Here is a 27,950-nt window from a genome sequence, read left to right as displayed (position 1 = left end):
TTATATGTTGATACGGTATTTTGGATACAGTGGTTTCACTAAGGCTACGACTAAAATTAATTTTACTGTTCCCAGTTTTTCAAAATCTGTCTACTAGAAAAAATTTAAATACGCATGTGGCTCACATGATGTTTATATGTTTGTCAGTTCTGTTCCGGAGCACATACTTAAGACCAGATTGAGCCATCACTGAACACTGTTTTGCCATATTGAGGTGGTACGAAGAAGACCTGGAGTTTATTAGCCACCCCAAAACTGTTAGGCAGCCTACCTGAGAAGTGATACACCGTTGTTTCCTTCTGTGTGCCTGCTGAATTACCCTCTGATGTTGTAGAGTATGTTTGCATACATAATACATAAGTATATATACGAGGCTCTGTGGAGTTAACACTCTTTGGAAGAAAAAAATGTTTAGCCTTTCAAATAGATTAAAACAGTTTACTGGAAAAAATAGCAACGTGAAAAGACTTTCTTTTCCAATAAATTTTAATATTTACTAAAATGAGGATTCTGGTCCATTAAGATACAGCTTGCCAAGTCTTCAAGCTGAGTCACTTACTTTCTCAGAGCAGCTACCCTTCTTCAGCTTCTTTCAAAGTAGCTGGTAGAAGTAGGTTGATATTTTGATTCAGGAACAGAACACAGTGCAGGTATAGGCTAAAGTCAACCACGTTCCCAGAAAATACAGGAAGGAAATTTTTGCTAGTCCCCCCTTTTTGTTTTTAGGGCAGTCAGACTCCTGTACTGTGTTGTATTTGTCAGTGCGACTTAGTAACATTGATTATAAGGCAGCAAGTGAACGAATGATCTAGGGTGTATTTTATAGGAGGTGCTATAAAAAAAAAAAAAAGAAAGTCCTAGAAGAAGAAGGTGGTGGGTGCTTGTGGCTGTAGTTTACAAAGTGCAGACAAGATTTATAGAGTCTGTACGAGGGAAGGGAACTCTGGGTGGAGGTCAGACGCACGTAGGAATGTTAGGTCTTGTGAACTCTGAGGAGGCCTGTTGGGTTGAAGGGCATGAGGTGGCTTTGGGTGAGCAGCCAGGTTAAAAAAGATGGGACTTCGATGCAGTATCTGCAGGCTCACTTCTCTGTCAGTGGGAAGGGGATGTACCTGTCCCCTCTCATTCTCCCAGTTGTTTCCTCCTGTAACCCATACTTCTGCCCATGGGCAGATGGTGGCTGTCCAGAGAGAGAGAAGCTGAGGTGGCCACACAAGGATCATACCCGTATCTCTGGTGTCAAAACATCACGTTCCAGCAGCTCAGCTCACCAGCTAAAAAGTAACTGTGTTTAAAAAAATTTCTGGGGCGGAGCCAACAGCTTTATTCCAGGAAGAGGAAATAACATTCAAGAAAACCCAGGAGGACATTAAGATAACGTTCTAATTTAAAATCAATTTTATTGATACCTTATAAATTATTATAGCATTTTGTCCTGCCCAAGTAATACATAATGCTGAGGCCACAGAAACAAAGCACAAATGACTGAATATTGAGGTGTTGTGTATTTTACTGCATGAAGGAAGGAAAAGGTGTGTAGGACCTTTGTGTTCTGAGTATTTTTAACTCCGGAGCCTTACTGGAGGGCAAGGTGTAGATTTTCATTCATCTTTGTGTGTGTCTCCGTACCTAGTGGGTATTCAGTAAACACTTGGTGGAAGAGTCCCGGAGTAGACTGACATTGTGCGGCGGTTCCACAGTAGCAGAGGTGTCGCGGCTCTTCGCGCAGCCATCTACTGTGTTCGTGACGCGCACTCTCCTCTCATCTTTGCGGCCACCTTCCCGGCATGGACTCCACCCAGCCTTGGTTTGCCCACTGGGAATCTGGAGGTTTGGAGAGGTTCATTAACTTGGCCAAGGTTACACAGCGGGTGGTACGGCCTAGTTTGGCCGACCTGCGCTGTCTGATGCTCGTACCCATACCGTGCCCATCGTGGACACTACCTGTCTTCTTAATCATTCCTCCTTCAGCTTCTCTTGTTTGATGGAGTTTTGATGATCTGCCAGAGACATTTATCTTGGCCCAGGCATCCCTTACCAGGAGAGAAACAGAAAGGCAGAGACAACAATAGAACATTTTAAGGAACACGTTGCTCTTGTCGTATTGTGGAAGGTGAAACATTTATTAAGAACAGACTCATTACTTTATATGGAGATTATATTTTAACAAGGTCAGGTCTTCAGAAAGTCCCAGTCATTTTTGAAGGTGAATTTTGATTTATGCTAATTTGAAAACAAGTTCTGTGAGGGTTATATACAGATTGTGTTTTTAATGACTTCCTTAATCAAGCAGGTTATTTTAAAAAAAGTCTTACTATAATGAGCAGTAAACTGACACCAGTGACTGGCTTAGAGCCCTACCATATTCAGGTTTTACACCAGCAGCATGCTATAAGTTTTAAGCTAATTTACATAAATTTGCATGTGTTATGAGTCAGTATGTAAGATGTGTATATTTTAGTCAAATAATTTTATTTTTTAAATTTTTTCCCAATTGAGGTTTGTTTTCTCCATCTCTTCTGGTTATTTTTCTGTTAGGTGGGATAATAAATGTTACAGTGTTTTATCCATTTTAAAGAGCCGTGTGAATGGAAATATAAACATTTTGTGTAATGCTGTACAGTAAAACCTCAGTCAGAAATGCAGTGGGGTATGGTACTGTGTTTGTCTGGAAAATACAGGTTATTCAGGATACTACTCTTACTTCTGATCTTGTTGAAAGTATTTCATAACTCTGAAATGCTCCGAGAACTAGTGAACATGTCGACGGCAGGGTGCCTCATGATTGAAGGGCTCCTCCTGAAGGCCCTTCTGCTTAGGACGCGGAGTGGGCAGGGGCCCTGCTGACTGTGAGCAGCCCTTTGGCCTCCCTAAGCTCAAGAAAGTCAACAATACTCATTTCTGTGTTAGTCATCTGGGGTTTTGTTTTGTTGTTGTTGTTGGGTTTGTTTTTTGTTTTTTTTTTTTTTTTCAGAGGAAATGATGTTTGAGGACTTTAGTTATGGCATCAGTGAAGGGTCAGCAGGCCCCTTGAGCCTGCCTTCTCTGTCCTCCCCTGCCCCACTGCTGTTAACAGTCTCCCTCCGACTTGTCCCTGACCCAAACTAATTCCCTGCACTGAATGAACTACAGTTAGACTAACAATATAATCAGTGGTCTAAACTGGGCTGCTTTTGAGAGTACAGCAGGCCCAGACAACAGTTGTAAGGTAGGGGCAAAACCCTGGCCAGATTCTCATGGTACCCTCTTGTCCCATCGTTATCCCCTTTATCTGCTGGTTCTGTCCTTTGGTACCAAGTAGATGGGGGTGTTTGAAGGCTGTAGCTAATGAACAAACAAACCATAACAAATGAGTTTGAGAGTTTTGATCATGGTTGCTCAACCATTCCTTCTGGTTGGCATCTTGTAGGCGGGCAGGGACATATGAACACTGCACTTACGTGAGTGGCAAGCAGCATTCGCTTGGTGTGCATTTGAAATCAAATTAGAAAGTCCAATGTGAAGGTGGTATTTCTAGTCCTGCCTGTGGTATTGAACCAAAACCTTACTTTGTTGGAAGGAGATGTGTTTTGGTTGATAGCAGTCTTTTGAAAGCCTATCATTACGGGCCATCTGTACATCTGTGCCGAGGGCTAGTGCTACACAGATGCCCAGAATAGTCCTTATGTGAGGCTTAGAAGAGAAGGTCTACACTAGCTCTGTAGTAAATAGCGTGCAGTTCTCAGTCATCATGCCAAGTTGCTATTGCTGAGAGACTCTTATCTGTCCTGGGCCGTGCCTTGTACTTCTTCTTGTAGGTGCTTTCTCCTAGTCCTCCACGCAGCCCTGTGAGGGAATGGGCGGGGTGTTCTTTGTCCCAGACCACAGAGAGACTGACACTGAGCAACATCCCCAGGGCTACACAGCTATTAAGATCCAGACAGGCAATCTGACTCCAGACAGATGCTATTGCCTGCTAGTAAAAGCTGTTCTACCTGTTATTAAAATTAGCTATTTGTAACAACACTACCTCTTATTTTTGGTGTATGTGTGGGGGATTGGTGTACTGTATAGAACTCTTTGTCCTACGTGGCCATCTTTGATCTTGAAGTGGCAGAGGAGTAAAGGTGAAGGGAGGGGCCGTCCATTTCAATCGCTAGAGGTGTCTGTTTTCCATCTGACTTGGTCAGTAATAACCTTAGTAAAGCCTTGGTTGGGTTTCAAACCAGGATCTATAATCTTTCTCATTTGGAGGTCAAATATGATTTGTAATGTCAGGAGTAACTCTTTTAAAGCTTATCTTTTGCTTCCAAAGTAATTGGGATTTCCATTATCATAAGACTTACAGATTTTTATTATTTTTGCCCCTGAATTTTTGTTTGCCTCCCTCCTTTTCTTTCTTTCGTTAAACCTCTACTTTGTTCTTTTTCATATCCCAATATAAGGGTTTTGTTTTTGAAAATACAGGGCTTTTTAGTAAACATTCATATTTAAGGTGTTTTGCCTTCTCTGGATTGGCCACTGCTTCTGCTTGTTATGATACTCCTTTCTTAATGAATTTGCTGATATATTCACATGATCAAACAGTAATGAGAAAATGTTTCTGAGTTTGTCGATTTATACAGAGTCACGATGCAGCTCCAGTAAGTTTCCTGTGTAGCAAGCTAGGGGGAAATCTAATGTAGGGAAGCTTTTAAAATAGTGATAGAGAAATAGAAGTATTTTCTAGTGAGAGCATGACTTTGTCTTTACAAGTATTTATTTAATTCCTCCTGTTCACGTCCTCAGCAAAGATCCAAGTGGCCTTCCAATGGCAGAATGGTGGACTTGTAAGATTCATGATGAGAGTCTGTGCCAAGTCCAATTTGATTCTAGAGCAATTATGTTATTAGAACATTGCTGATTGCCCCAGTGCCCGTTGTGTAGCTTAACCTTTAAATGCTAGTGATAATTAACTACTTTATCATTCTACCAGGAGACTCCAACATATAACTCTGTTCTGCAGTAAAATTCACAAATAAAATACTGCCCACAGAGCCAGGAACCGGCCAGTTAGGAAAAGCTGTTTTTACATGTATGTGAATAAGTAAGCATAAAGCATGAAGAAAAATGAACATTACCATTTAATATTGATTTTTGAGAAAGTATTCCATCATTTTTTATAAATCAGTTTTTCCTTTGGGACCAAGTGGAAATGACTTTATCAGTAGAGTCTCTCAGAATCAAAAGGCTCAGATTGTTGTCAGTCATGCACACAGAGAGTTTTTGCTCCTCTTTCTAAAATGGCACTGAGTCAGGTGAAGGCATGGGGAGCAGGTAGAGGAGCAGAGGTGGAGACCCAGAATTGCCCTGCTGAGGATGCCAAGGGGTGCCACTGCTCAGGCCTGGTTTCTTGTGGAACAGTTCAGCCTCGTGACCTTCTGAAAGGGAATATATCACCTGAATTTTAGGTTAAGATTGAGGAGCTCAAAAGTGATGTTTGCTCACTTACGTTCAAAAACATTTCTGGGCAGGTCGCTGCTGCTTGCTGTGCCGGGGCCCCCCACCCCCAAGTAACTCACAGACTGGCGGGAAGTAGCCTTGTCAACAAATCACCACATATTGATTGCGAGTTCTCTACTCACTGGGTAAACCAAGTGTTAAGGGAACAAAGAGGAATTGAGTGGTTAATTCTGCCTGACAGTGTCTGAGCGAGCTTTAAAAGGTGACATTAGAGCTGGTCCTTAAGATTGAGGATTTCAGCAGAAAGATACTGAGGGAAAATGGGCATTCTCATAAGCCAGCAAAAAAGGCTACAGATACCACGAACATGCACAGAGCACTGGGCAGCCACGCGCTCATCGCACTGACCTCTAAGGCCAGGGCTCCAGTTTAGGGCATGGACTGAAGGGCTTTGGAAACAGCCGCTTTCAGATATGTGATTTTTTTTTCCCCCTAATGATAGTGGGAAACCAGTTGTTGTTTTTGAGGAATATTGAGCAGTGGTCGAATCTCTCTTTGGGGAAATACGGACCCCAGAAATGTGGAGGACAGACTGGAGAGGGGGGAACGAGATAATAGAGGTCTGACATTAAATATAGTAGGAAGTAGCTCACAGATGATGTTTGCAGGCATGATTTCAGTGGAGTGATGGTCATAAAAACCTACTCACGGTGTGAAAATAAACTAGAAGCATTGAACCAAGTCTTAGGAATGAGGATTGGAACTGATAGAAATACATGAAAATGAAACAGTTCAGTTTTAAAAATGATTTGGCTTCTAATGTTTTTCTTCAGTCTTGCACCTAACTGAGTAACACCTGCCATCTTTTATGCTGTTAAGCTTCAGGGTGAATGAGTAGGGATAGTTACAGGGTTTGATGCCTACAATTATTGAGTTCATTGAAAACTCTGAGAGAGAATGCTACAGGAAGGAAGGGTTTAGAGATGCCCCGCCCTGTCGTTGGGAACTCACTCACTGTCCTTCTCATCTTCCTCTGCCACCAATCGCCTACCCCCTCCTTCCTGCCTTTGGGGCTGGTGGTAGAGTTGCCATCACCACNTTGAAAGTTTAGCCACAAAAGAAAATGTGGCATTAAGGTTCAGAGGAAGTGAAATGGAATACAGAGCCAAAAGTTCTGGATATCACACTGCCTCCTCCATAGTTAATTTAAAAGCCCTTATAAATGTGTATCTTTTTTTTTTTAAGTTTATTTATTTATTTTGGGAGAGTGCGTGAACTGGGGGGAGGCAAAGAGAGAATCCCAGGCAGGCTCCACACTGCTGACAAGTGCCCCAACATTGTGTATCTTTATAAATGTTATTAACCATCAGACTAAGATAAAGGGGAAAAAAATTACAAGGGCTAAGTTTTACATGACAAGAACAAAGTTATCAATGAGGAAAGGCTTTATGGAACAGTTTCCTGAGTTGATTTAGATACAAGGCAGAGAGATTCTGGTGGAGATTCTTTGCTCTTCCTAAACCTTGTTTACTTAACTCCCAAGCGTTCTTTCCACTGCCCAGCCTGGGTCAGTCTAGCACACAGAGCCCTCCTCTGGTGCCCTGCGGAAGGACTTAGTTTCTCAGGCCTTTACGACCTACCTTCCACAGGTCAGCCCCGAGAACTCCTATTTGGTCCGTCTAGAACTGAGTCACTAGCCAGTTTGTAAGGTTGCTTCCAGATTCCATTGACTCCTTCTTCATTTCTTCATATATGGTTTTAGGCTAAAATGTGCCTTTCCGCAGCCACCTGGCCTCAGTGGCAGACAGATTCATTCTCTGTGCTTTCAGTGCTTATTTTTGGCCGGTGGGCCTCCTCCACTCGGGAGCTCTTTGGAAGAGCAGAAATGACAGACATCGTCTGACCCCATATGAGTCACTCCTGACTGTGATCCCAAGAGGGAGGGACTGTCTTTCTCTGTTACCTCCCCCTAATGGGGGTTCCGAGGTTTCCAGAGATACAAAGGAGCAAGCTTATGAAAACTGTAGGAGTCAGAAAGGAATAAAGTGAATTTTTGCAGATGTTATGTTTCTGTTCTTACTACTCTGAATCTTCCATGCCTTCAAGACAAGTGACTAAGCAAAATTCTGTAAATATGACCTTTGTGTTACATGATCACCATTTTTGGTTGCTTAAATTCCCAAAGAGACCTTTCTTCCTTGTTCTTTGAAGATTTACTAATTTTTCGCAGAGTTGAACTCTAATGTATTCAGTCTTTCTGTAATGGCTTAAGATACTTACTTCTTATCAGCCAGCAAACTTGGTGGTGGGTATGGGCGGGGTCTTGCCTTTTTCTTCTTTCCTTTTCTCCTCCTCCTCCTCCTCCTTCTTTGATGTTTATTTATTTATTTTTGAGAAAGAGAGAGAGTGCAAGTAGGGGAGGGACACAGAGAGAAGGAGACAGAGAATCCCAAGCAAGCTCCTGGCTGTCAGCACAGAGCCCAGTGTGGGACTTGAGCTCAGGAACTGTGAGATCATGACCTGAGCTGAAATAAAGAGTCGGATGCTTAACCAACTGAGCCGCCNTTGTATCCGCTTCCTTTCTCACCTCTCTTAAAGATGCTTCTGGATTTGCTATTTTCTTTCCTCCTTTTTTATTCCTTGGCTCCTTCCGCTCACTTCCTCTTTTCAGTTCATTCCTTTTATCCCTCATTCCCCTTTCCATTTCTCCTTGGTTTTCTCTCTACACCTCAGTTGCCCTCTCCCTTTCATCTCCTGCCTTCTCTTCTGTCTCCTCCTAACAGTTTGACAAGTGGGCACTAATGAAGAAGGACGTTAAGTCTCAGGTGACTGAAGAACTCACTGTTAAAGGGATGGTCATTTCTCAACCCTGCTTTCTTTTCTAAATTCCAGAGTTCTTCAGTATCCCCGTCAGCCAGTTTCCGAGGTGCCGAGAAGCACAGAAACTCCACTGACTACTCCTCCGATAGCAAAAAGCAGAAAACTGAAGAAAAGGAAATTGCAGCTCGTTACGTAGGTTCTTTCGCCTTTGCTCTGGGGGAGGCCAGTTTACTACTGTTTTTTTTTTTTCAGCAGCCGTTTTACCCTTTGACTGTTGTCAACCAGAATTAGAACACAGGAGGAAAAACTATCTACTTGGAGAAAAAACTAGTGATTGCATTTATAGGTGGGTCTCAGTCGGCTAGCTGAAGTCCTCTGTGCGTGCAGGTTAGTGCGCATGTGTCGTGAGTGAACAGGGGACTATATCTGACAGCCAGGAGAAGGCGTCTTAGGCATTCCATGATATCCATTCTATAGATGTATTTACTTCCCTTGGTGTATTTCAGGGTGCTGGATTTTCTGTGGTCAACTAGAAATGTTCAGGAAAAATGTAAAATCATGGAAAACCTGTTAAAATGCCTAAAATGGATTTGTGCTGAGGAATAAAGTAGGTTTTGTTGACTATAACTGGCAGAGGCACCCAGATGTGTCACTAGCATGGGTGAAGCTCATTTTCCTTTGGTGACTGGCCCTCCAGGGCATATAGTGAGGGGAACAAGCCGGATGGGACTGGGGCCAAGGCAGGCAGCCCTGCTCTGCTCACTGTGGGGCTGCCCTGCCAAGACTGCAGGCCTCAAAAAAAGGCTGAAAGCGTGAATTTTTGTGTGATGGCTACCAATTTTATTTATTTATTTTAATACAATTTGTTGTCAGGTTGGCTAACATACAACATGTACAGTATGCCCTTGGTTTCAGCGGAGATTCCTGTGATTCATCGCTTACATACAACACCCAGTGTTCCTCCCAACAAGTGCCCTCCTCCATGCCCATCACCCATTTTCCCCTCTCCCCTGCCTGACCCCCTCAACAACCGTCAGATTGTTCTCTGTATTTAAGAGTCTCTTGTGGTTTGCCTCCCTCCTTCTCTGTTTGTAACTATTTTTCCCCCTTCCCTTCCCCCATGGTCTTCTGTTCAGTTTCTCAAGTTCCACATATGAGTGAAAAATATATATCTTTCTCTGACTTGTTTCACTTAGCATAATACCCTCCAGTTGCATCCAAGTATGGAGGTTCCTCAAAAAACTTAAAAATAGTCCTACCCTACAACCAAGCAATAGCACTGCTAGGAATTTATCCAGAGGATATAGGAGTGCTGATGCATAGGGGCACATTGACCCCAATGTTCATAGCAGCGCTTTTAACACTAGCCAAATCATGGAAAGAGCCTAAATGTCCATCCACTGATAAAGAAGATATGGTTTATACGTATGATGGAATACTACTTGACAATGAGAAAGAATGAAATCCCAATTTTAAAAGGGTAGCTACTTACCCACAAAAACACTGAGAAAACAAACCACACCCAGCTAGAGGCTGGATTTAGCCAGTCATGCTAACTTCTGTTCTGGAATAACAGGCAGGCCATAAGCTTCAGGGTTTTTTGTTTTTTGGGTTTTTGTTTTGTTTTGTTTTGTTTTTTAAAACTGTGAAGCGGGAATCATCGTATTATCTCGCTTATAACATCACCATGGGGATTAAAGAACATAGTAGGTTGTTACGTGTTTAGCACTGTTTGGCACAGTTCGTTTTTATAAGATGTGAGGAATTAGTCTGGACTTCTCTCGGGTAAATCTGCCCTTCGTGCATGTGCGCTGGGGAAGGAGATGACGCTTGTCCATTGTCAATGCAGGACAGTGATGCTGAGAAGAGTGACGACAACTTGGTGGTGGACGTTTCCAATGAGGTACGTAAACATCCTGCTCTCACCCGCTGTCACAGTGGCTCGTGTCCAGGCAGTTAGTGTGCAAAGTGTGTGCCTCATTTCTAAAGGGACCCACTTTTTGTTTACATGAAAAATGTATGTATTACTGCTTTTATGTCTTCTCTTTTTTAATTGCTACTCTTTTCTATGAAGTACTGGTGCGTTTTGCTGTCACCGTGAACACACACCAGACCTCTGGGGTCAGCCTGCAGGTCTCACGGACAGGCAACTTGCAGATGTATAGGGTTCTGATTCTTGTTTTCAATAATTACAGTTGGCCCTTGGACAGTGGAGGTGGTGGAGGGGATGTTTTGGGGTGCCAGCCTCCCACGTATTAAAAATCCACACATAACTTTCCTTTTTTTCTTTTTTTAATTTAAGTGTATAGTTAGCACACAATGTTGTATTAGTTTCATGTGTACCACATAGTGATTCAGCTAGTCTACACCTTATACTGCCATATATAACTTTGGTTCCCCCAAAACTTCGCCTGGTTTTGACCTGCAGCCTTACTGATAAGATGAGCAGTTGGTTAACGCATATTTTGTGTACTATATGTGTTACATACTGTATTCCTACAATAAAGAAGCTAGAGAAAGAAAATGTTACTAAGAAAGTCATAAGGAAGAAAAGATGCTTGTATAGTACTGTACTGTATTTATCAAAAAAGAAAAATATCTGCACGTAAGTGGCCCCGCACAGGTCTATCCCATGTTGTCCAAGGGGTGACTGTACTATAAATACTGTATTTTCTTTGACCTCAATACCACATATTTTCTTGAGCAACTTGATGAGTCTTATTATTATCTGTCACAGAACATTTTGCACTGCTCCATGCCCTCCGCTAGAAACATCCACACCCAAGTGCTCCGGCGTTGTGAATGTGCTGTGCTGCATTAATGCCCTTGATGTTCCTTTGCAGGACCCATCTTCCCCTCGAGGGAGCCCAGCACATTCCCCGAGAGAGAACGGTCTGGACAAGACGCGCCTGCTCAAGAAAGATGCCCCCATCAGTCCAGCCTCTATCGCATCCTCCAGCAGCACTCCTTCCTCCAAATCCAAAGAGCTTAGCCTTGTAAGCTGGTCTTTGTCCTCTCTTTTAGTGTTGCCTGTTTTGAGATGGTTGGCTTTGATTATTTTGTAAATTTTGTATTTTGTATTTTTCACATTTTCTATAGGACTCTTATTTCAATAGATAGATAGATATAGATAGATATAGATATAGATATTCAGTATTCATGGTTAATTGACAAAAGTACTTTTGGAACAGAATGGGTTCACTGACTTAACCAGTGATAGATGTATGTTTTATGAGTCTTTTTGCAAGGAAAAGGGAGAGATGTGGGGAAATTGAGTGAAATGTGTCTTAGCGAAGATGAAGAAATACACTCTGGAGTTACAGAGATGGCTTTGTCACCTATGGTTTACGGTAAATTTTGTTTTGGGCTTAGATGTGATTTTGTTGCTAGCTTTGTTTGAATTACCGAGCTATATACGACTGCAATAATTTTCCCTTCCTATCTAAGAAGTAATCTGTCATTTACAAAAGTCTACCTTGACTCACACCACAAATCACGGATGCAAAAATGAAACTGCTTGCAAATCAGGGTAATCTCCCCATACCCCCTTCTTCTGTGGCTGTGTGGTTAATTGCATTTTTGTGTACTATATCTTCCTTTTTCCTCGCCAGTTATTTCCTTGTAACATAACTTAAAAAAAAAAGAAAAGACAAATTCAGTTTTCATCTACCCTTCTGAGTTCACAGCTAAAGGAAAGAAAACTCCTCCATTTGTCCGCAGCTGAGGGGCTGTGTCGGGCACAGGTCTACATTAAGTTCTTTTTTTCTGTTGTTTCCTCTTGGCCTTCTGGCCTTCTCGTATTGGCAACTCCTCTGTGCTGATCTCTGTGACAGTTCAGGCTCGGGTCTGTCCTAATGGGACCCGTTAACCAGGAGACCTTGTGACATGACCAGTCCACCAGGAACCCAGCTCAACCAGCTTTAAATCAGAGCAGCCAGCAAGTGGTCGGTCACAGTCAGGCCGTCATGATTTGTCAGCCTCTGTCTGACTGAGACCAGTTTGCTAGAAATCATCTACTCTACACTGAATTCGGCTTCAACTTATACACTCCTGAACACTGGTTTTGTGATCTCCGGGAGCTCTTTTTGTTTGTAGGTTTGTTCTTTTTAGGAAAATAAAGGTCCAAGCTGAAGAATCTTTTCCATTTTTTTTTTTCCTTTTCCCTTCTGATTTGCCCTTTTAAATGTTTAACACCAGTCTTAAAACTGTGCTCTAATTGCTGCTGTATTCTCTTCCATCTCTTGTTAGAATGAAAAATCTACCACTCCTGTTTCAAAATCCAATACTCCTACTCCACGAACTGATGCACCCACCCCAGGCAGCAACTCCACTCCTGGATTGAGGCCTGTACCTGGAAAACCACCAGGAGTCGACCCCCTGGGTCAGTAAGAAGAAAGATTTTCTGTATATTTATGCTTTTTGTTTTTAAAGAAGTTAAAGCAGTGTAAAGAGTGCAATACCTTAAGAGTACTAATGACTAGCATTGTAAGGCTGTTAGAATTATTTGATCTAAACCTTGATGCTTTTTGGGTTTTGAGACTACCACAGTAAGCTCATCTGAACCCTGGCTCCTTAAACATATATGTTAGCATCTTCCTAACTTAGTTTCCTGTGTTCTTGGTTTTTCTCTTCCCTCCTTCCCGTTTGGTCTGTAGCCTCCAGCCTGAGGACCCCGATGGCAGTCCCTTGTCCATACCCAACCCCGTTTGGGATCGTGCCCCATGCCGGGATGAACGGGGAGCTGACCAGCCCGGGCGCCGCCTACGCTGGGCTACACAACATTTCTCCGCAGATGAGCGCAGCCGCCGCCGCCGCTGCCGCCGCCGCCGCCTACGGGAGATCACCAGTGGTATGCGTGTGGTCCTTACAGAATCAGGCTCGTCCACAGCCCACGGGACTGCCAGGCAGATTTGTGAACACAGCCTATATAAGTGGAGGTATTTGTAGGGGAACCTGTCATATTTGTAAATTAAACTCCATGCAGTTCTGTCGTGAGAACCATTTTCTTTTCTAAGGTGAGAAACTGTCCTTGTTATTTTATGTTTGCTTTTCATTTTAAGCCCATTAGAGCAGAGCAAATAATAATGAGTGCAATGAACCCTTTGTTTCCATCCTAAGCTTCAACACTTATACATATCATTTTTTTTTTTCATGTATGGTTCGCCCCCCCTGGTATGTTACCACTGAAATCATAAACATCCTATCTTTCCCCCCAGTAGATGGTTCTGTAAATATATTTCTAAAACCCTATTTTAAAGGCTGTGTTCTCCCAGGATTTAGAGAGGTAGCAAGTTGGCCAAGATGAGTTCATGTAACTGTGCTTGTTTTTGTTGTCTTGCTTGGGGAAATCGTAGGTTGGATTTGACCCACACCATCACATGCGCGTGCCAGCAATACCTCCAAACCTGACAGGCATCCCTGGAGGAAAACCGTGAGTACCCCTATGCCCTTTGCCAGCCGGGCCCCGGGACCCGGCCGGCCCTTCAGACCAAGCGCTGCTAGGCGGTGTGGGGGAGTTCCCGAGGCTCACGCTGTTGCCTCGCGAAGAATTTTCCATTTTCTCTTCGCACAAGGAAAGAAGTAATGAGGTGGGGTTTTGTATTTTCAATTTAAAATCTTGAGCTTCTAATATGGAAATGCAAATTACTGAGGCATCTCCTGCAGTCAGGTCTTCTCTACGTCTGTTACTGAATTCTTTTGTTGCCTTGGGAGGAAAAAAAAAAAAACTGTCTTCTGTGCAAACCTGGATGCTCACAATTTGAGTGTGTTGGGAAAAGACGTGCCAAACTTCAAAGGCTGTGAAAAGAAAGAAGTGTGGTCTTATGCTCAATTGTGCTTGTGGAAAAGGTGACTTGCTCATTTGGCTTCTTGTCCCGTGAGCGAGTATTTGGAGCATCTGTATTCACAGCCTCCTTGAATTATGAAGGCAAAACGCACACATCAGTTTTTCCAACCTCTTGCACATTCCAGTCTCTCACGTTATCTCGTTCTGCATCCTTCATTTCAGTCCAGTGTGCCTTTTGATTACTACCTGTGCACGGTTCTCTCTGCTCTCTGGCTTCCTCTTCCCAGATACAAAGACTTAATGATAAAATAATACGGGCTTATCCCCTAAAATCGCAGGCTGCTTCCTCCGTCCCCTCTTTGGGAAGCCTCCCCGCCGACCCTTCCGCCTTATTAGTCATGTGTGTGCATCTGTTCCCACAGCCCTTCCTGCTGGCCTCCTCTCTGGCCCTACACATGCCGTACACGTTGCTTCCCCCCGGCTGGTGCTTTCTCACCTCCCTCTCCTGTCCACACTTGACCCTCAGTAGCAGCCAAGTTCCTTCTCTCAGAGGCCTCCCTGGTGGCTTGCCGGCTTTGGGGCGTTTGCTCTTACTGGAAGGCCTACAGTACCTTTTCTGGGGCTTATGGTCTCAACTTTAGGTGTCTGCTAAAATGTCACTTACTAGAGCATTCTGCCCTGACAGCCCTATCTAAAATAGCATCCTTCTCTCCTTTACTCTCCCCATCACTGTTCTTTTCAACCGCTTGCCTTTTTTATGCTTGTCTATAGGCATTATCTGCCTCTCCCTGCTTGAATGGAAGTTTTGTGAGAGCAGAACAGAACGCTTTGCTATTCAGTTGTGGAAGTAACTCCAGTGCCTAGAATGGTACCTGGTTCATAGTCAGTGCTCACGAGATATACTTTTTAAATGAGTGAATGAATGTGGGGGAGAGGGGGGTGGGGGAGAGAGAGCCTGCAAGTGAGCCAGCCAGTCTCTTTCTTCTCTGATCTCCCATTGCTTCTTTACTCACTTCTGTGAACTCAGGCACTTAGTTATCACTGTGTTGTTTCCTGTGTGTAGCTTGTGTCTGTACTGATCTATGCTAAACTTCCCTGTTGCATCAGACACAATGCTGGCTCCATAGCCAAGTTGCTCCGTAAATATTTGACTGATTAATAAGGGAGGCAAAGCAAATTAGACTTTGAGTTCCCTGAGAATCGAAGGTATAAATACCCATTACCATAAAATTCTGTGTGCCTGCGTGTTCTGCAAATAGTTGTTGACTGACTTAGAAGTCTTGTTGACTGAGAACTCTGATGGATTTGAAGGTGAAAGTTTGGTCTCTTTCAAGCAGTGACTAAATAACAAGGTCATAGGATTAATCAAATAACTCCAGTGCCTATGAGTTCCAAGTGATCCCATGGAGATGGAGAGGGTTTTTGGGTTTTTTTTTTTTTGTTTTTTTGTTTTTTGTTTTTTTTAAGGTTCTATTTATTTCTGAGAAAGAGAGAAAGACAGCATGAGCAGGGAAGGGTCAGAGAGAGAGGGAGATACAGAATCTGAAGCAGGCTCCAGGCTCTGAGCTATCAGCACAGAGCCCGACGTGGGGCTTGAACCCACGAACCATGAGATCATGACCTGAGTCGAAGTCAGACGCTTAACCGACTGAGCCACCCAGGCTCCCCGATGGAGAGGTTTTTTTAGGGAAAAGGTATCATCCCAGGTTCAAGTACTACATAGTCACCACTTAGCTAACTAGCTCTTCCACCAAACTGGAGTTTAACCATGGGAACGAAAGAGCTGGTGCTTCTTGGCCCAGCTGTTGCCCAGGAGTGAGGGGGACAGAGGTGTGGCAGGTGTATAAGAAGAAGAAGAATGACCATCCTGGTGTAGGTTTGGGCCATTGGAACCACTGTCGAGTTAGAGCTAATCTGATTCAGGAGACACTTCCAAGCCTTGAGCTAGGCTCCTTTCCTTGCCCTCGTCTTGATTCTTAGCATTAAACAACTGTTTGGATCCTTTGGGGAAGATTGATGGGTTTGAGGATGGCTGCGAATTTTTGTTCCTGGGGGTAGTAGAGCCACATCTAATGCAATGGGCAGATGACATTAGGAATCCTAAATACAGCAAGGTGTGGTCGACAGAGTGAGTTCTGGAGTGTGACAGATCAAAATTCGAATTCTTACTCTGCCAGTGGACAATCTTAGGACAGTTTCTTAACTTTGTGAGCTGCAGTTGGCTCATCTATAAACCAGGGACAGCACCTCCCTGACAGGTAGGGCGTAAACATGGAATAAGATAAGATGTTATATATTTAGTACCATGTTTGGTATAGGGCGGCTACTCAGTCAACGGCAGCATTTCCTGGTTAGCTTTGCTCCAGGGCATTATCAGTTTTTCAGCGGCTTATGCAATAGAACATATTGTAGTGGGCAGCGATGGCCCAAGAAGATTAGATTGAGTAAATTAGACTCCATATCCCTGTCAGTTGGTGCATCTTTATACAGGAGGGTGTCAAGACCTGTAAATTCACATTCATGTATGCATATAGAGATAATATATTTTTATTACAGTTTTTTACAGAAAAAAATGATTATAACAATTAGGTGGCTCTTCAGATCTTAAGATGCAGAATTCTGAAACTTTATCTTGTGTATGTTTTTTAACAGAAGCAACTATACTTTCGTGTGAGAACATAAAACATAATAAATCACCTAAACGTTTTTCCCTTACCACACACACAAAGTAAACTGCCTTTCTCCAGAAAGACTTAAAACAGTTGTGTATCTCTATCCTAATTATTTTTACAGAATGAGTCGCTTGATGTTATCAAAAGTTATAATTAAATGCATGTTTCAAACTAATGAATAAAGCAGCTCTTCTTTAATAATTCACATTGGGTCCTCTTGTATTCTAGTGAACTCGCAAGAGTTCCACTCAATGTGTAATTGGAATGATAACATAGTTTAATTTCAGCATAAGCCTAAAATGGACTTTTCCCCTCACCTGCTACTTGAATGAGAGACATCTCTAAATAGTAGAAAACTATTCAATCAAAACCGTAGTACTAATTCTATCCTGAGGGATGGCCTGTGAATGTAGCCACGACAGAAGATCTCAGGTTTATGGGCCGTAGGCTGCTCACAACTCACAGATTTTTCCCTGTTGTATTTATTTGGTTTTATAAAAGCAGGGTTTTTTCATAGGAACAATGCTTGACACACAGTAAGCCTCCAACAAGTATTTGTTGGTCGGCTAACCTGCTAGTGGGTTCGTGTGCCACTTAGAACCTGATTTTCTTTCCTACTTCATAAAGCGCAGCGGCCAGACCTTTTATTTTGTATTCAAGGCCGAGTCCCGTCTTGTGAGACCATGAAAACTTGAAGTGTTGCGAAGTATGAGAAAGTAAGTGCACCATTACAGAACTGGGCCTTTTAGAGAGGGTCAATGAGATGGGGGTAGGAAGGCCAAGGACCTTCTTTAAATATGCTGCGTTTTCCTAGAAGGATGGTGATTCAGATTAAATAGTGTCTTCAGCACGCAAGTTTTAAAAAGAGCCATTTGCAGAGGCCTTGATTGTTTGAAGTATATAGTTCTGTCAGAAAGTCCCAGCGGCTTCTGTTCTCTTTACCATCTTCCTCAGAGAGCCATTCTTAGCTCTTAGTGCTTTCGCCTGCTGCACACACACATGCATGTGTGTGTGTACGTGTTTTGGAAGAGTGCAGATCACAGTATTCTCTGGTTCCCTGTACCCTCTCCCTCTGGCCCTGTGGTTCTACGTGATGGCTGGACATCCAGACGCCATGTGTTTGTTACTCACACTTCTAATTCATCATATCACGGTGCTTCCCCAGACTGGGTCCTCCTCCCAGATTGCCCATCAGGACCACTGGCATTCTGATTCTTGTTTCCTAAGCTCAGAAACGCAGTTATTGGCTCCTCCCTCACATCTCATTCATTATGTCCTACAGAATTTTCTATCCGCTGTTACTTTTAGTGTGGCTCCCTTATCCTAGCCTAGTTCAGGTCCCCCCACCGCCTGATGTCTAGATTATTGGAGTATTTGTCTCTTGCTCCTCCTACCCAGGTATTCCTTGCTATCAAATTTATTCTGTCAGTTGCCCTAGAGATGCCTGTTCTCTATCCAGAAGCCCTGTGGTGAGGGGTGCCTGGGTCACTCTGTTGGTTAAGTGTACAACTCTTGATTTTGGCTCAGGTCATGATTCCATGGTGGTTGAGATCAAGCCATGTGTTGGGCTCAGAGTGGAGCATGGAGCCTGCTTGGGATTTTCTCTCTCCCTCCCTCTCAAAATAAATAGACTTTAAAAAAACACACAAAACCTCTTTAATGAACTCTGTCGAGTTGTCAAGCTGGCATTCTAGGCCTTCCGTTTTACAGCCCTCCTCTTTATGGCATTAGGTGTCAATATGTTGAGTTTCTCTCTATATAGATACATATCAGTATATATACATGTATGTACATCTGGTACATTTGACCAGACTGTACTTGGGCCAGCTCCCCCAACCACTCATCTGTGGAATCGTTATTGAATAAGTGAATCCTTGGATTAAAACCAGTCCAGGAATTTCCATCATTGGACCTCATCTGTTTAGAGCCTTTGCATTCTGTTATTTCTGCCCCCTGGAATTGTCGGTCTGTCTTCCTCCCTCTTAGGTGAGATCCTTCCATTCCACAAAACCTATCTCTACTACCATGTCACTATTGAAAAATAAGCTTTTGTCTTTTCTTTTTGAACCAGCACAGAACTTCATACTTCTTTTCTCATCCTACTTACTAGATTAGAAGCCACTAGTGGGCAAGACCAGTGGCTTCCCTGATTTTGTATTCTTAGCACGATGTCTGTATCTGAGCATGTGGCATGATGCATTTAATGAGATAGAGAAAGAATAGCTTTTCAAGCCTGTGTTTCTCTGATTTTTAGAAAGGTTGGCTTTCATTACACATTTTAGTATAGTTTGCCAGCTACACATCAATCGAAGAGTTTGCTGAAATCTGATAAGTGTGTACTAGTTTTATTGTTTCCAGTCTTGAGTGTCTACATGTGCTAACAGCAAACAGAGGACCACATTATATCCTTAATGCAAGTAGTCTCTTGAAATTCTTAAAGGGGTTCCAGAACATGGTAGGTGCTCACAGAGTGGTTGTGGTTGAGTTGAAGAACGTCCTATCAAAAAACCTCGAAAGAAATTGTGTGCCTACTTTCTTAACTTTAATTCTCAAAGCTTTTTAAAAGCCATTCAGTGATACTAGAGAGGAGAGAAGGGATGGCTTTTCAAGTAAATTACCATTAAGAATGTATAACACCATCTAAACTTGGAATAACCTTCCTCCCCCTTCCTTTACGATTTAGTCTTCATGACCTCTTTAATTGCTAAATCAATTAGCCTTTTTCTCCTTCGTCATCGCTCAGAATCTCAGCCTTGCTCTGCAAGTATTGCCGCCTCTCCCTCCTTGCCTGATGGACGCCCGGCTCTCTCCCAAGGGGACCCTTCCACTTGCAGCTCTCTGAGGGGGTGCCCCTCCATTTGTTAAATACCCCAGAATCCTCAGGGCGGGGGTGATAAAGGTGGTGGGGTGATGAAGGCTGTGTCATCGACCCTGCCCCTCTGCCTCACAGTCTCTTCTGAACTCCTTTACCTTTCTGGGAAAACTCTGACCCTTTCAGGCTTGTGCCATTGGATTGTACCCACTCTCCCACCTTGTTGGGGGATTTCCCAACTTACTACAGACTTGACACTTGGCTTAGGGTCTTCCTCCACTCGGAACCTGCCATCATCCCGGGTGACTCTGGTGTTCACGGGGCCAACCCTCAGTAACCTGGTCTCATGGCTTGGACCACGTCCCCTCTAGCTGGACCACGTCCCTTGAGTTCAGTTACTTACAGGGTCACAGGGACGATCTCATCCCCGCCCCTCCCTGTGTCACCTCCGGAGTCCCAGTGTCCCATCCAGCACACCCTCCTCTACCTCCACCCAGCCAGAGTGATCTTTTGGGTTGCAAAGCCGTCCCCAGCTGTCCCAGTCTCCCAAACCCTAGCCACTGGCTGCTCCCCTCAGTCACTGCACAGACCTCCTGTCTGCTTTCCCTTTCTCCATTGCGCCCCCTACAGTCTGCTCCTCACCCAGCAGCCAGCGCTGCACTGGAAAACATGAACTGAATCCTGTCACTCCCTGCCCCACAGTCTCTGTGACTTCCCCTTCTCCCCAGAATCATACCCACACTCCTCATCACCACCTGCCAGGCCCTGTGTAATGTCTTCAGCCTGCCCCTCACCACCGAGTGCGTGCGAGCATTCCTGCTCGGCTCTGCTTCAGGCCTGCTTCCTGGCTCTCTCCCCCCTCAATGTGTGCAGGGCCTGTGTCTTTCCTCCATGTCTGTGCTCATACGCTGCCCCACCCCTGGGCAGCTCGTGTGTGTGTGTGTGTGTGTGTGTGTGTGTGTGTGTGTGTGTGTGTGTCAGCATCTGATGGAGTCTGAGGTTCCTTATTTATCTGCTTATATATGAGTCTCTTTCCCCTTCTAGATGTGGGTGTGGAGGATAGGGACTTTGTCTACTCTGTTCACCTCTGATTCCCCAGGACCTGATAGTGCCTGGTTCATCTGAGGCATTTAATTAGTAGTTTCCGAGTGGATAAGAAGCATTCTGTCTCACTCTGGCCTTCATGTCTGTCACACACCTCCTCACACCATCTTCTTTATGCCATTTTCCTCACTCTCAAATTCTCACTCTCACAGTACCGTGCACTTCCACTGTTCATAGCATTGACCGTTTAACATTTTAATTATTTATGTGACTATCTCATTAATGAATCTCCCCCCTGCCCACCTGCCGCCCACTCCCCACAGGCTGTGACTTCAGGAGAACTGGGGATATGGCTTTTTTCTTCCTATTATAACCTCAGTCCTGCAATCGTAGCACTTGGCACACTGGGATACCCAAGAAGTACAAGTTGAGGGGCCCCTGGGTGGCTCAGCTGGTTAAGCATCCAGCTCTTGATCTCGGCTCAGGTCGTGATCTTGTGGGTCATGAGTTCAAGCCCGCATTGGGCTCCACGTTGATGGTGCCGAGCCTGCATGGAATTCTGTCTGCTGTTTGTCTCTCTGTCCCTCCCCTGCTCGCGCACTCTCTCTCTCTCTCTCTCTCTCTCAAGATAAAATAAACCTAAAAAGTCCATGTTGAATGGATGAATCTCTTAGTAAGTTGCCATGTGATTGGCCATCCTCTCCTCCACCACCATGATCATACCTCTGAGTCATCCACATCTCTGACTGGCCTTGCTGGTCAGGGTTCCGTAACCGGTCCCTTAGATCCTGCATGTAGTCTGTTCACTGCGTAACCTGCTACACGATTATTGTTTCTGCTCCCTTAGCTTCAGCTGTCACTTTTAGTCGATAGGCACACACAGGGGCACCGGGGTGGCTCAGTCAGTTAAGCTTCTGACTTCGGCTCAGGTCGTGATCTCACTGCTCGTGGGTTTGAGCCCTGCATCGGGCTCTGTGCTGGCAGCTCAGAGCTTGGAGCCTGCTTCAGATTCTGTGTCTCCCTCTCTCTCTCTCTCTGCCCCTGCCCTACTTGCGCTCTGTCTCCCTCAAAAATAAACATTCAAGAAAAATCAACACCTTGTCCTTCTAACCTAACCTCTCTCCAGAACCACATAACTCGACTTCATTCTAACTTGTTCAGGTTCCTGAGTGTGCTTACATTGAAGAAAACCAAGCCGTTTTCCTCCCTGCACCTCTTGGTCACGCTTCCCTCACTTGACTGATGTACCGTGGGCTACCCACCTGGGTCCCAAGCCTTAGCGCCCTCCTCGGTACCTCTCTCTTGGGTCGCACATCCAGTGTGTCTCCCAAGTCCTTTTGATTTGACCAAGGAAATGTCTTCTGTCTCTTGTCTTCCTAGTTTCCTGCCTCCCTCCCCCTCAGCAATCGGACCTCCTACTTTTCTTCTCCAACCCAGTCCTGTGCCTTTCTCTGTTGTTTACAGAGAAAGAAAAAGCCCTCCGCTACCTAGCATCATGCCTTCCACAGCCACACGTTTCCATCATCCTTTCTGAGGACATCCATGTCCTCAGTAATGGGCTGAGTTTTGATGAATGTGGCTAACCTGTAGATTTTTGCATTAAGGAACCAAAGCCTGTCTTGATTCTAAAACTTCCCTGATTGAGCCAAGCTCCAATCTTTTGTGTACCCACAGACGCTTTCCCTTGGTTTGTCTTTCATAAACTTTTTCCTATAAACGGAGCGCATTCCAGAGCTTCATGCCAAAGCAGAATGACACAATTTCCAAAATGGACCATTGCCTGTGGTAGAAGACAAGCCCAGCTCACTGCCTCGACCCCCTGCCTCACAGTAGCCTCACTGATGGGCCCTTCCTGACCTCCGCACCCTTAGAATAGGGGTCTGCTGAGGGAGATGTTCTACCTTAAGTTGCATTTTAGAACCAAATGCTTTCCTATGTAGAGCTTCTCCTTAAAATGAACTAGAGATGAAGCTGCTGATAGGTGCTCACAGGTGGGGCTCTGCGGTGGTCACCCACGGTGCCTTTCCAGGTTCCAATTTCATTGGGAATTACTTGAATTAGTGATGGTCAAGTCTGTGGTGTGTGTGTGTGTGTGTGTGTGTGTGTGTCACATCTGTCATTTCACGATGTAAGTCTAGACACTCTTACCTCCTTAAAGCTTGATAATTTCGGCTTATTGATCCCCATTAGTAAACCACTTGATCAAGTCGAGGGACAGGCAGAATCTTATCACAGGCTTCTGAATCCCCCAGAGCAGAAAGCAGTGCAGGCTTGCTGAACACCATGAGGGAGTAGGTGTTATACTAGACATTGGCTGTCTTGTTTAATTCTGCATGAAGTGTGGGTAGCATGCTCCCCCTTTTGAAGGTTAGAACTGAGGTTCAGAGAGGCTAAGTAACTACTTAGTTCACACAGCAGCTAATAAGGAGTCAGCCTGAGATTTGATCGTAAATCTAGCTCCATGACTGAAAATTATGTTCTTTCTACTGTACTAGGTATATGTGATCTATTTGCAAACAGATCAAGAATTTGCATGTCAGTGCAAGTAGCACTAAAAATATTTTATTTTTCATCCTGTTAACGCCAATCAGTTAAGGAACATTTTTTACATTCCCCTCTTCCTGTGTCCTCTCCTCCCCGCCACCTTAGAGCATACTCCTTCCACGTCACTGCAGACGGCCAGATGCAGCCCGTCCCTTTCCCACCAGACGCCCTCATCGGACCCGGCATCCCCCGCCACGCGCGCCAGATCAACACCCTGAACCACGGGGAGGTGGTGTGCGCGGTGACCATCAGCAACCCCACAAGACACGTGTACACGGGCGGGAAGGGCTGCGTCAAGGTCTGGGACATCAGCCACCCCGGCAACAAGAGCCCCGTCTCTCAGCTTGACTGTCTGGTGAGTGTACTTCATGCAGAAATAGGATGGGCCAGTGAGACTTGGGTGTACAGGCCACACAGGGAATTGATCCCAGGAGGGTAGTTGTCCCCGCCGCGTGGTGGCATGTCGCGTGGAGACTCAGCACGCCGCCAAAGAGGCACGTCTTCCTTCAGTTCCTCGGGGTGGAAGTTCCCGGGTCTTCGTGGACGTGCCCCAGCGCAGCTTTTGTTCACCGGTCCAGCACATGGGCACAGACAAACCACCCGTCTTCCTGTCTGATGAGGGAGTTGGAGAAAAGTCGAAGCCCAAGAGGGCTTCTGTGCATGAGCGCCTGGCCCTCACGGTCCGTTGCATTGTGAGACCAGACTAGAATACCCCCTTCGCTGTTTCTCATCCCCCCGTCCCTGTGCTGTGTGTGAAACCTCACTTAGACGGTCTTCCTCAGCCCAGCTGTGGAGCTTTTGCTGCAGTGCACTGTTAAGTCCGCATAACGAACTTGACACACACAACATTCCCAGAGCCTAATGAGCTGGAAGGGGCCCTTTTCTCCTGTCCCTTAGCCATCGTTGATCAAGTCTTGCCTCCGGTCGATGCAGCTTGATTAGCCCCTGCTGCCCGTCAGCCCATAATGCAGGCCAGAAAGGAGGGGCCTCCAGGTCTCTGACCCCTGACCCTCTGGCAGTGGCAGGAGGACCTCTCACCAGCCAGGTCCAGTGAGCCAGGTCCCCAGACGTAGCCGCCCCAGGATTGTGAGGCCCCTGCATTGTGTGCATGTATCTGTGTGTGCAAATGACTCAAGCGGCTGGGTGATTTGGTGGTGGTGGGAGTTGGGTCTAGATCTTTGCATTTTTGTGCTAATTAAGATTAAATATCTCAGCACTAAATTTGTAGATCAAGTTTAAGTACTTCCCTAATTTCATGTAATTTTCTAGCATTAATCCACTTTATCATTGTCATAAGTAAAAATGGCTCATTAAAACCAGGAGGGAACACAATACTTTTATGGATTTCTGCTCTCATGTTAATGCTGTTTTCCTTTCCTCATGAGTGATCTCTTGATGGCTTTTGTCTCTACAGAACAGGGATAACTACATCCGTTCCTGCCGATTGCTCCCTGACGGTCGCACCCTCATCGTGGGAGGGGAAGCCAGCACTCTGTCCATCTGGGACCTGGCGGCTCCCACCCCGCGCATCAAGGCAGAGCTGACGTCCTCGGCCCCTGCGTGCTACGCCCTGGCCATCAGCCCCGACTCCAAGGTCTGCTTCTCGTGCTGCAGTGACGGCAACATCGCGGTCTGGGACCTGCACAACCAGACGCTGGTGAGGTGGGTCAGCAAGGTCCCTGACCGGGGCCCGAGGGGAGCCGGTTTGACTGCCCTGTGCCAGGGAGCTGTGTGTGTCCAGAAAGAGGAAGTAACAGTTCCCATACTAAAAAGTGTTAGGAACAGGCCTCTTGTAAGATTTAAGATGCTAAAACAAATTACTAATGTAGACTCTTATTTTCTACACTTTTGATCTTATCAAATGAGGACTTGTTTTGTTTCTCTGCTTTTTTTTGGACATTATCCCAAGCATCAGCAAGTTAGGTTTTTAAATAATGAGGTCATTTGTACATAATTAATGTACATAATGTTCCCGTGACCTCATGAGCTCGTTAGACGTCTGTAAATTTGCCATCTGTGCTCGCAAACCAGCCATTACTGTGGAGAGTTACTCCCTCAGAAGGCACGTGTAGCCACACATTCTTTCGTTCCGCAGATCGTCATCCAACACCTGCCGCGGGCCCAGGCTTTGTGCTGCTTGCTCTGACGTGGTCTAGACTGTCTGTAGCCCCGCCTTTAGGGGTGGATAGATGTACTGCGAGGTCTGTTAAGAAGGGAAATTGTATAGGATCGGCGTTGATGGTAACGCCCTGAAATGGTCTCCGGATGTCAGCACCCACGAGAGCGGATGTCAGCACCCACGAGAGCGGGAAGCGAGAGGTGTGATCTGCCGGAGGCCATGACAGGATTGCCATCACGCCTCGTTGTACGTCGGTGGGGGGGCTACGTCAGGAGAGGCCTCTGCTGTCAGGTATTTGGCAGGACTGAGCTCTATGTATGAGACCAAAAACAAAGTAGTCGTCATTGTTTCATCTTGGGTAGGGCTCTCAACAAGAAGTTGCTTCTAATGCCTCCCTCCCACAGTGTCTTGTACATTCCACCAGCTCCTGGGGCAGCTGAGCCATGCTGCGTTTCTTCCCAGGAGGTGCCTTACCTGAGAGCACAGCTGCTTTGTCTTCCACAGCCTCCTACAGTTGCATTGTTGTGCACTGGCAAAATCTGCTCTGCTACTCCCATGCCCATCATAGCTTTTGTAGAAGGGAAGTTATTCCTGACCTCTTCTTAAATTCTTTCCTTCATATCACAGTGATGCAATAGGTCTTAAATATATTTTTGGTTAGTGCATATACGTGTAGCTGTGTGTTTTGTTTATTTCTGTTGGAGATTTTTTTTTCTCGTTGGTTATATTAATCGTTTTTTGGTATGAAGAGTACTTCCTAAGTGTTCAGAAATAAAAAATGCAGGAAATACATTTCCTCTAAACTTGAATCTCTCTCTCTGAATATGCTTTATTATTACTTTGAATAATTAGAAAATACAGCAAACCCAAATGAAATCTACAAATAAGACTGGCAATGATTATCGATCCCTGAGGAATTCTAAATTTTTTTTTGAAGTGTAATTAACATTCAGTGTTATATTAGTTTCAAAATGCAAAATAATGATTCAACAATTACATAGTGCTTATCATGTAAGTGTACTCTTAACCCTCTCTGTCTGTCCCCCACCCACCTCTCCTGGCAACCACCAGTTTGTTTTCTAGGAGTCTGTTTTTTTATTCGTCTTTTTATTCTTTGTTTATTCATTTGTTTCTTAAATTCTGCATATGAGTAAAATCATATGTTGTTGATCTGTCTTTGACTTATTTCACTTCGCATTATACTCTAGCTCCATCCATGTTGTTGCAAATGGCAAGGACTTTTTTAATGGCAGAAGAATATTCCTCTGTGTGTGTGTGTGTGTGTGTGTGTATACAATATAAATACATGTACCACGTCTATCCATTTATCAGTGGACACTTGGGCTGCTTCTATCTCTTGGGTATTATAAATAACATAGGGGCGCATACATCTTTTTGAATTAGTGTTTCCTTGGGTAAATATGATTAGTGGAAGTACTGGCTCATATTTGTACTTCTGATCTTTTGAGGAAGCTCCATACTGTTTTCCACAGTGGCTGCACTGATGAACTCTGAGTTGAGTTCACCTAAAAACTAACTTTTCAAGGGTTTTCACTCCATTTTGACATTTCCAGGCAATTCCAGGGCCACACAGACGGGGCCAGCTGCATTGACATTTCTAACGATGGCACCAAGCTCTGGACGGGCGGCCTGGACAACACGGTCAGGTCCTGGGACCTGCGCGAAGGGCGGCAGCTGCAGCAGCATGACTTCACCTCGCAGGTCTGGTCTTGTGCCCATGATGTTTTAGATGACATGGTCTTGTGAATTATAGGACATGCTTAAGGTTTAAGTCATTTATCAAGTGATGGAGTCACTTTTGAGTCTAGGTTAGATAACCGAAAATTTCATTGTTTCCTGTCAAAATGCAATAGTTTATATTTTACTAAAGGATTAATATATTGGATTTTACATAAATGGCCACTAAATTCTGTTGTGGAGGTGTATCATGCTACCTTCGGATTTGGCTGTGATTTCTTCCCGTACAATTCAAACTATTTTGACTTCTTTCATAACTGAAGTCCGATCCCCAGAAGAAACAGGACCTTCTGGTTATTCCATATTCACCATCACTATTACCTGTTTTAATTCTAGATCTTTTCTCTGGGCTACTGCCCAACCGGAGAGTGGCTCGCAGTGGGGATGGAGAACAGTAACGTGGAAGTGCTGCATGTCACCAAGCCGGACAAATACCAGCTACACCTCCATGAGAGCTGTGTGTTGTCGCTCAAGTTTGCCCACTGTGGTGAGTGGTCCCCTCCTGACCACTCCTGTCCGCCAGAATCCCTCCTTCTGCCCTCGTGCTGCGGCGTTTAGACCTGCCCCTTCAGTTTATTAATGTAAATTACATTACTTCCTTACACATACGTGCTGTATCTCTAATGCCATGTCCTAATCCACTTTACCCTCCTTGTAAGTATAAATGACTCACTAAATCTAGGAGAGCGACCTTTATTTTTCCCGTGAAAAGAAACTTTTGTTGCAAATGAGATGGGTTTTCTGTGAATAGCGGGGTGCTCTGTAAAGCACATCCTGGCTATCTGATAAAGTCACCCGAACAAAACCCCTCTTTCTGTAGGCAAATGGTTTGTAAGCACTGGAAAGGACAACCTTCTGAACGCCTGGAGAACACCTTATGGAGCCAGTATATTCCAGGTAACGTTAACTTGTTTGGCTTCCTGTGTGCTCACTCGCGGCGGGGGGTCACGCAGGCTCTCTCTGCGTTCTGTCACC

At 44.7% G+C, this 27,950-nt stretch overlaps 1 protein-coding gene and 1 non-coding gene across 12 annotated transcripts in view; one reads left to right on the top strand and one right to left on the bottom strand.

Moving 5' to 3' along the window:
- The window catches only part of LOC144227666 (transducin-like enhancer protein 4), a 142,931-nt gene that overhangs the window by 111,308 nt on the left and 3,673 nt on the right, over window positions 1-27,950 (top strand). For all 11 annotated transcript variants that reach the window (XM_077759349.1, XM_077759343.1, XM_077759342.1 and 8 more), the window contains 11 exons: window positions 8,314-8,433; window positions 10,091-10,144; window positions 11,085-11,237; window positions 12,490-12,622; window positions 12,897-13,090; window positions 13,596-13,672; window positions 23,204-23,453; window positions 24,513-24,760; window positions 26,792-26,939; window positions 27,312-27,462; window positions 27,796-27,872. In XM_077759349.1, coding sequence (XP_077615475.1) covers window positions 8,314-8,433; window positions 10,091-10,144; window positions 11,085-11,237; window positions 12,490-12,622; window positions 12,897-13,090; window positions 13,596-13,672; window positions 23,204-23,453; window positions 24,513-24,760; window positions 26,792-26,939; window positions 27,312-27,462; window positions 27,796-27,872 — 1,605 coding nt within the window. The remainder of the gene's footprint in view (window positions 1-8,313; window positions 8,434-10,090; window positions 10,145-11,084; window positions 11,238-12,489; window positions 12,623-12,896; window positions 13,091-13,595; window positions 13,673-23,203; window positions 23,454-24,512; window positions 24,761-26,791; window positions 26,940-27,311; window positions 27,463-27,795; window positions 27,873-27,950) is intronic.
- On the bottom strand, window positions 15,605-15,689 carry TRNAR-UCG (transfer RNA arginine (anticodon UCG)). Its single transcript has one exon. It is a non-coding gene; the product is annotated as a tRNA-Arg (tRNA).

The sequence above is a fragment of the Crocuta crocuta genome, unplaced genomic scaffold (genome assembly GCF_008692635.1).
Source record: "Crocuta crocuta isolate KB4526 unplaced genomic scaffold, BGI_CrCroc_1.0 scaffold41, whole genome shotgun sequence".
Taxonomy (NCBI): Eukaryota; Metazoa; Chordata; class Mammalia; order Carnivora; family Hyaenidae; genus Crocuta; species Crocuta crocuta.
The sequence above is the reverse complement of the archived record's forward strand: the minus strand, read 5'-3'. Positions and strand labels throughout refer to the sequence as shown.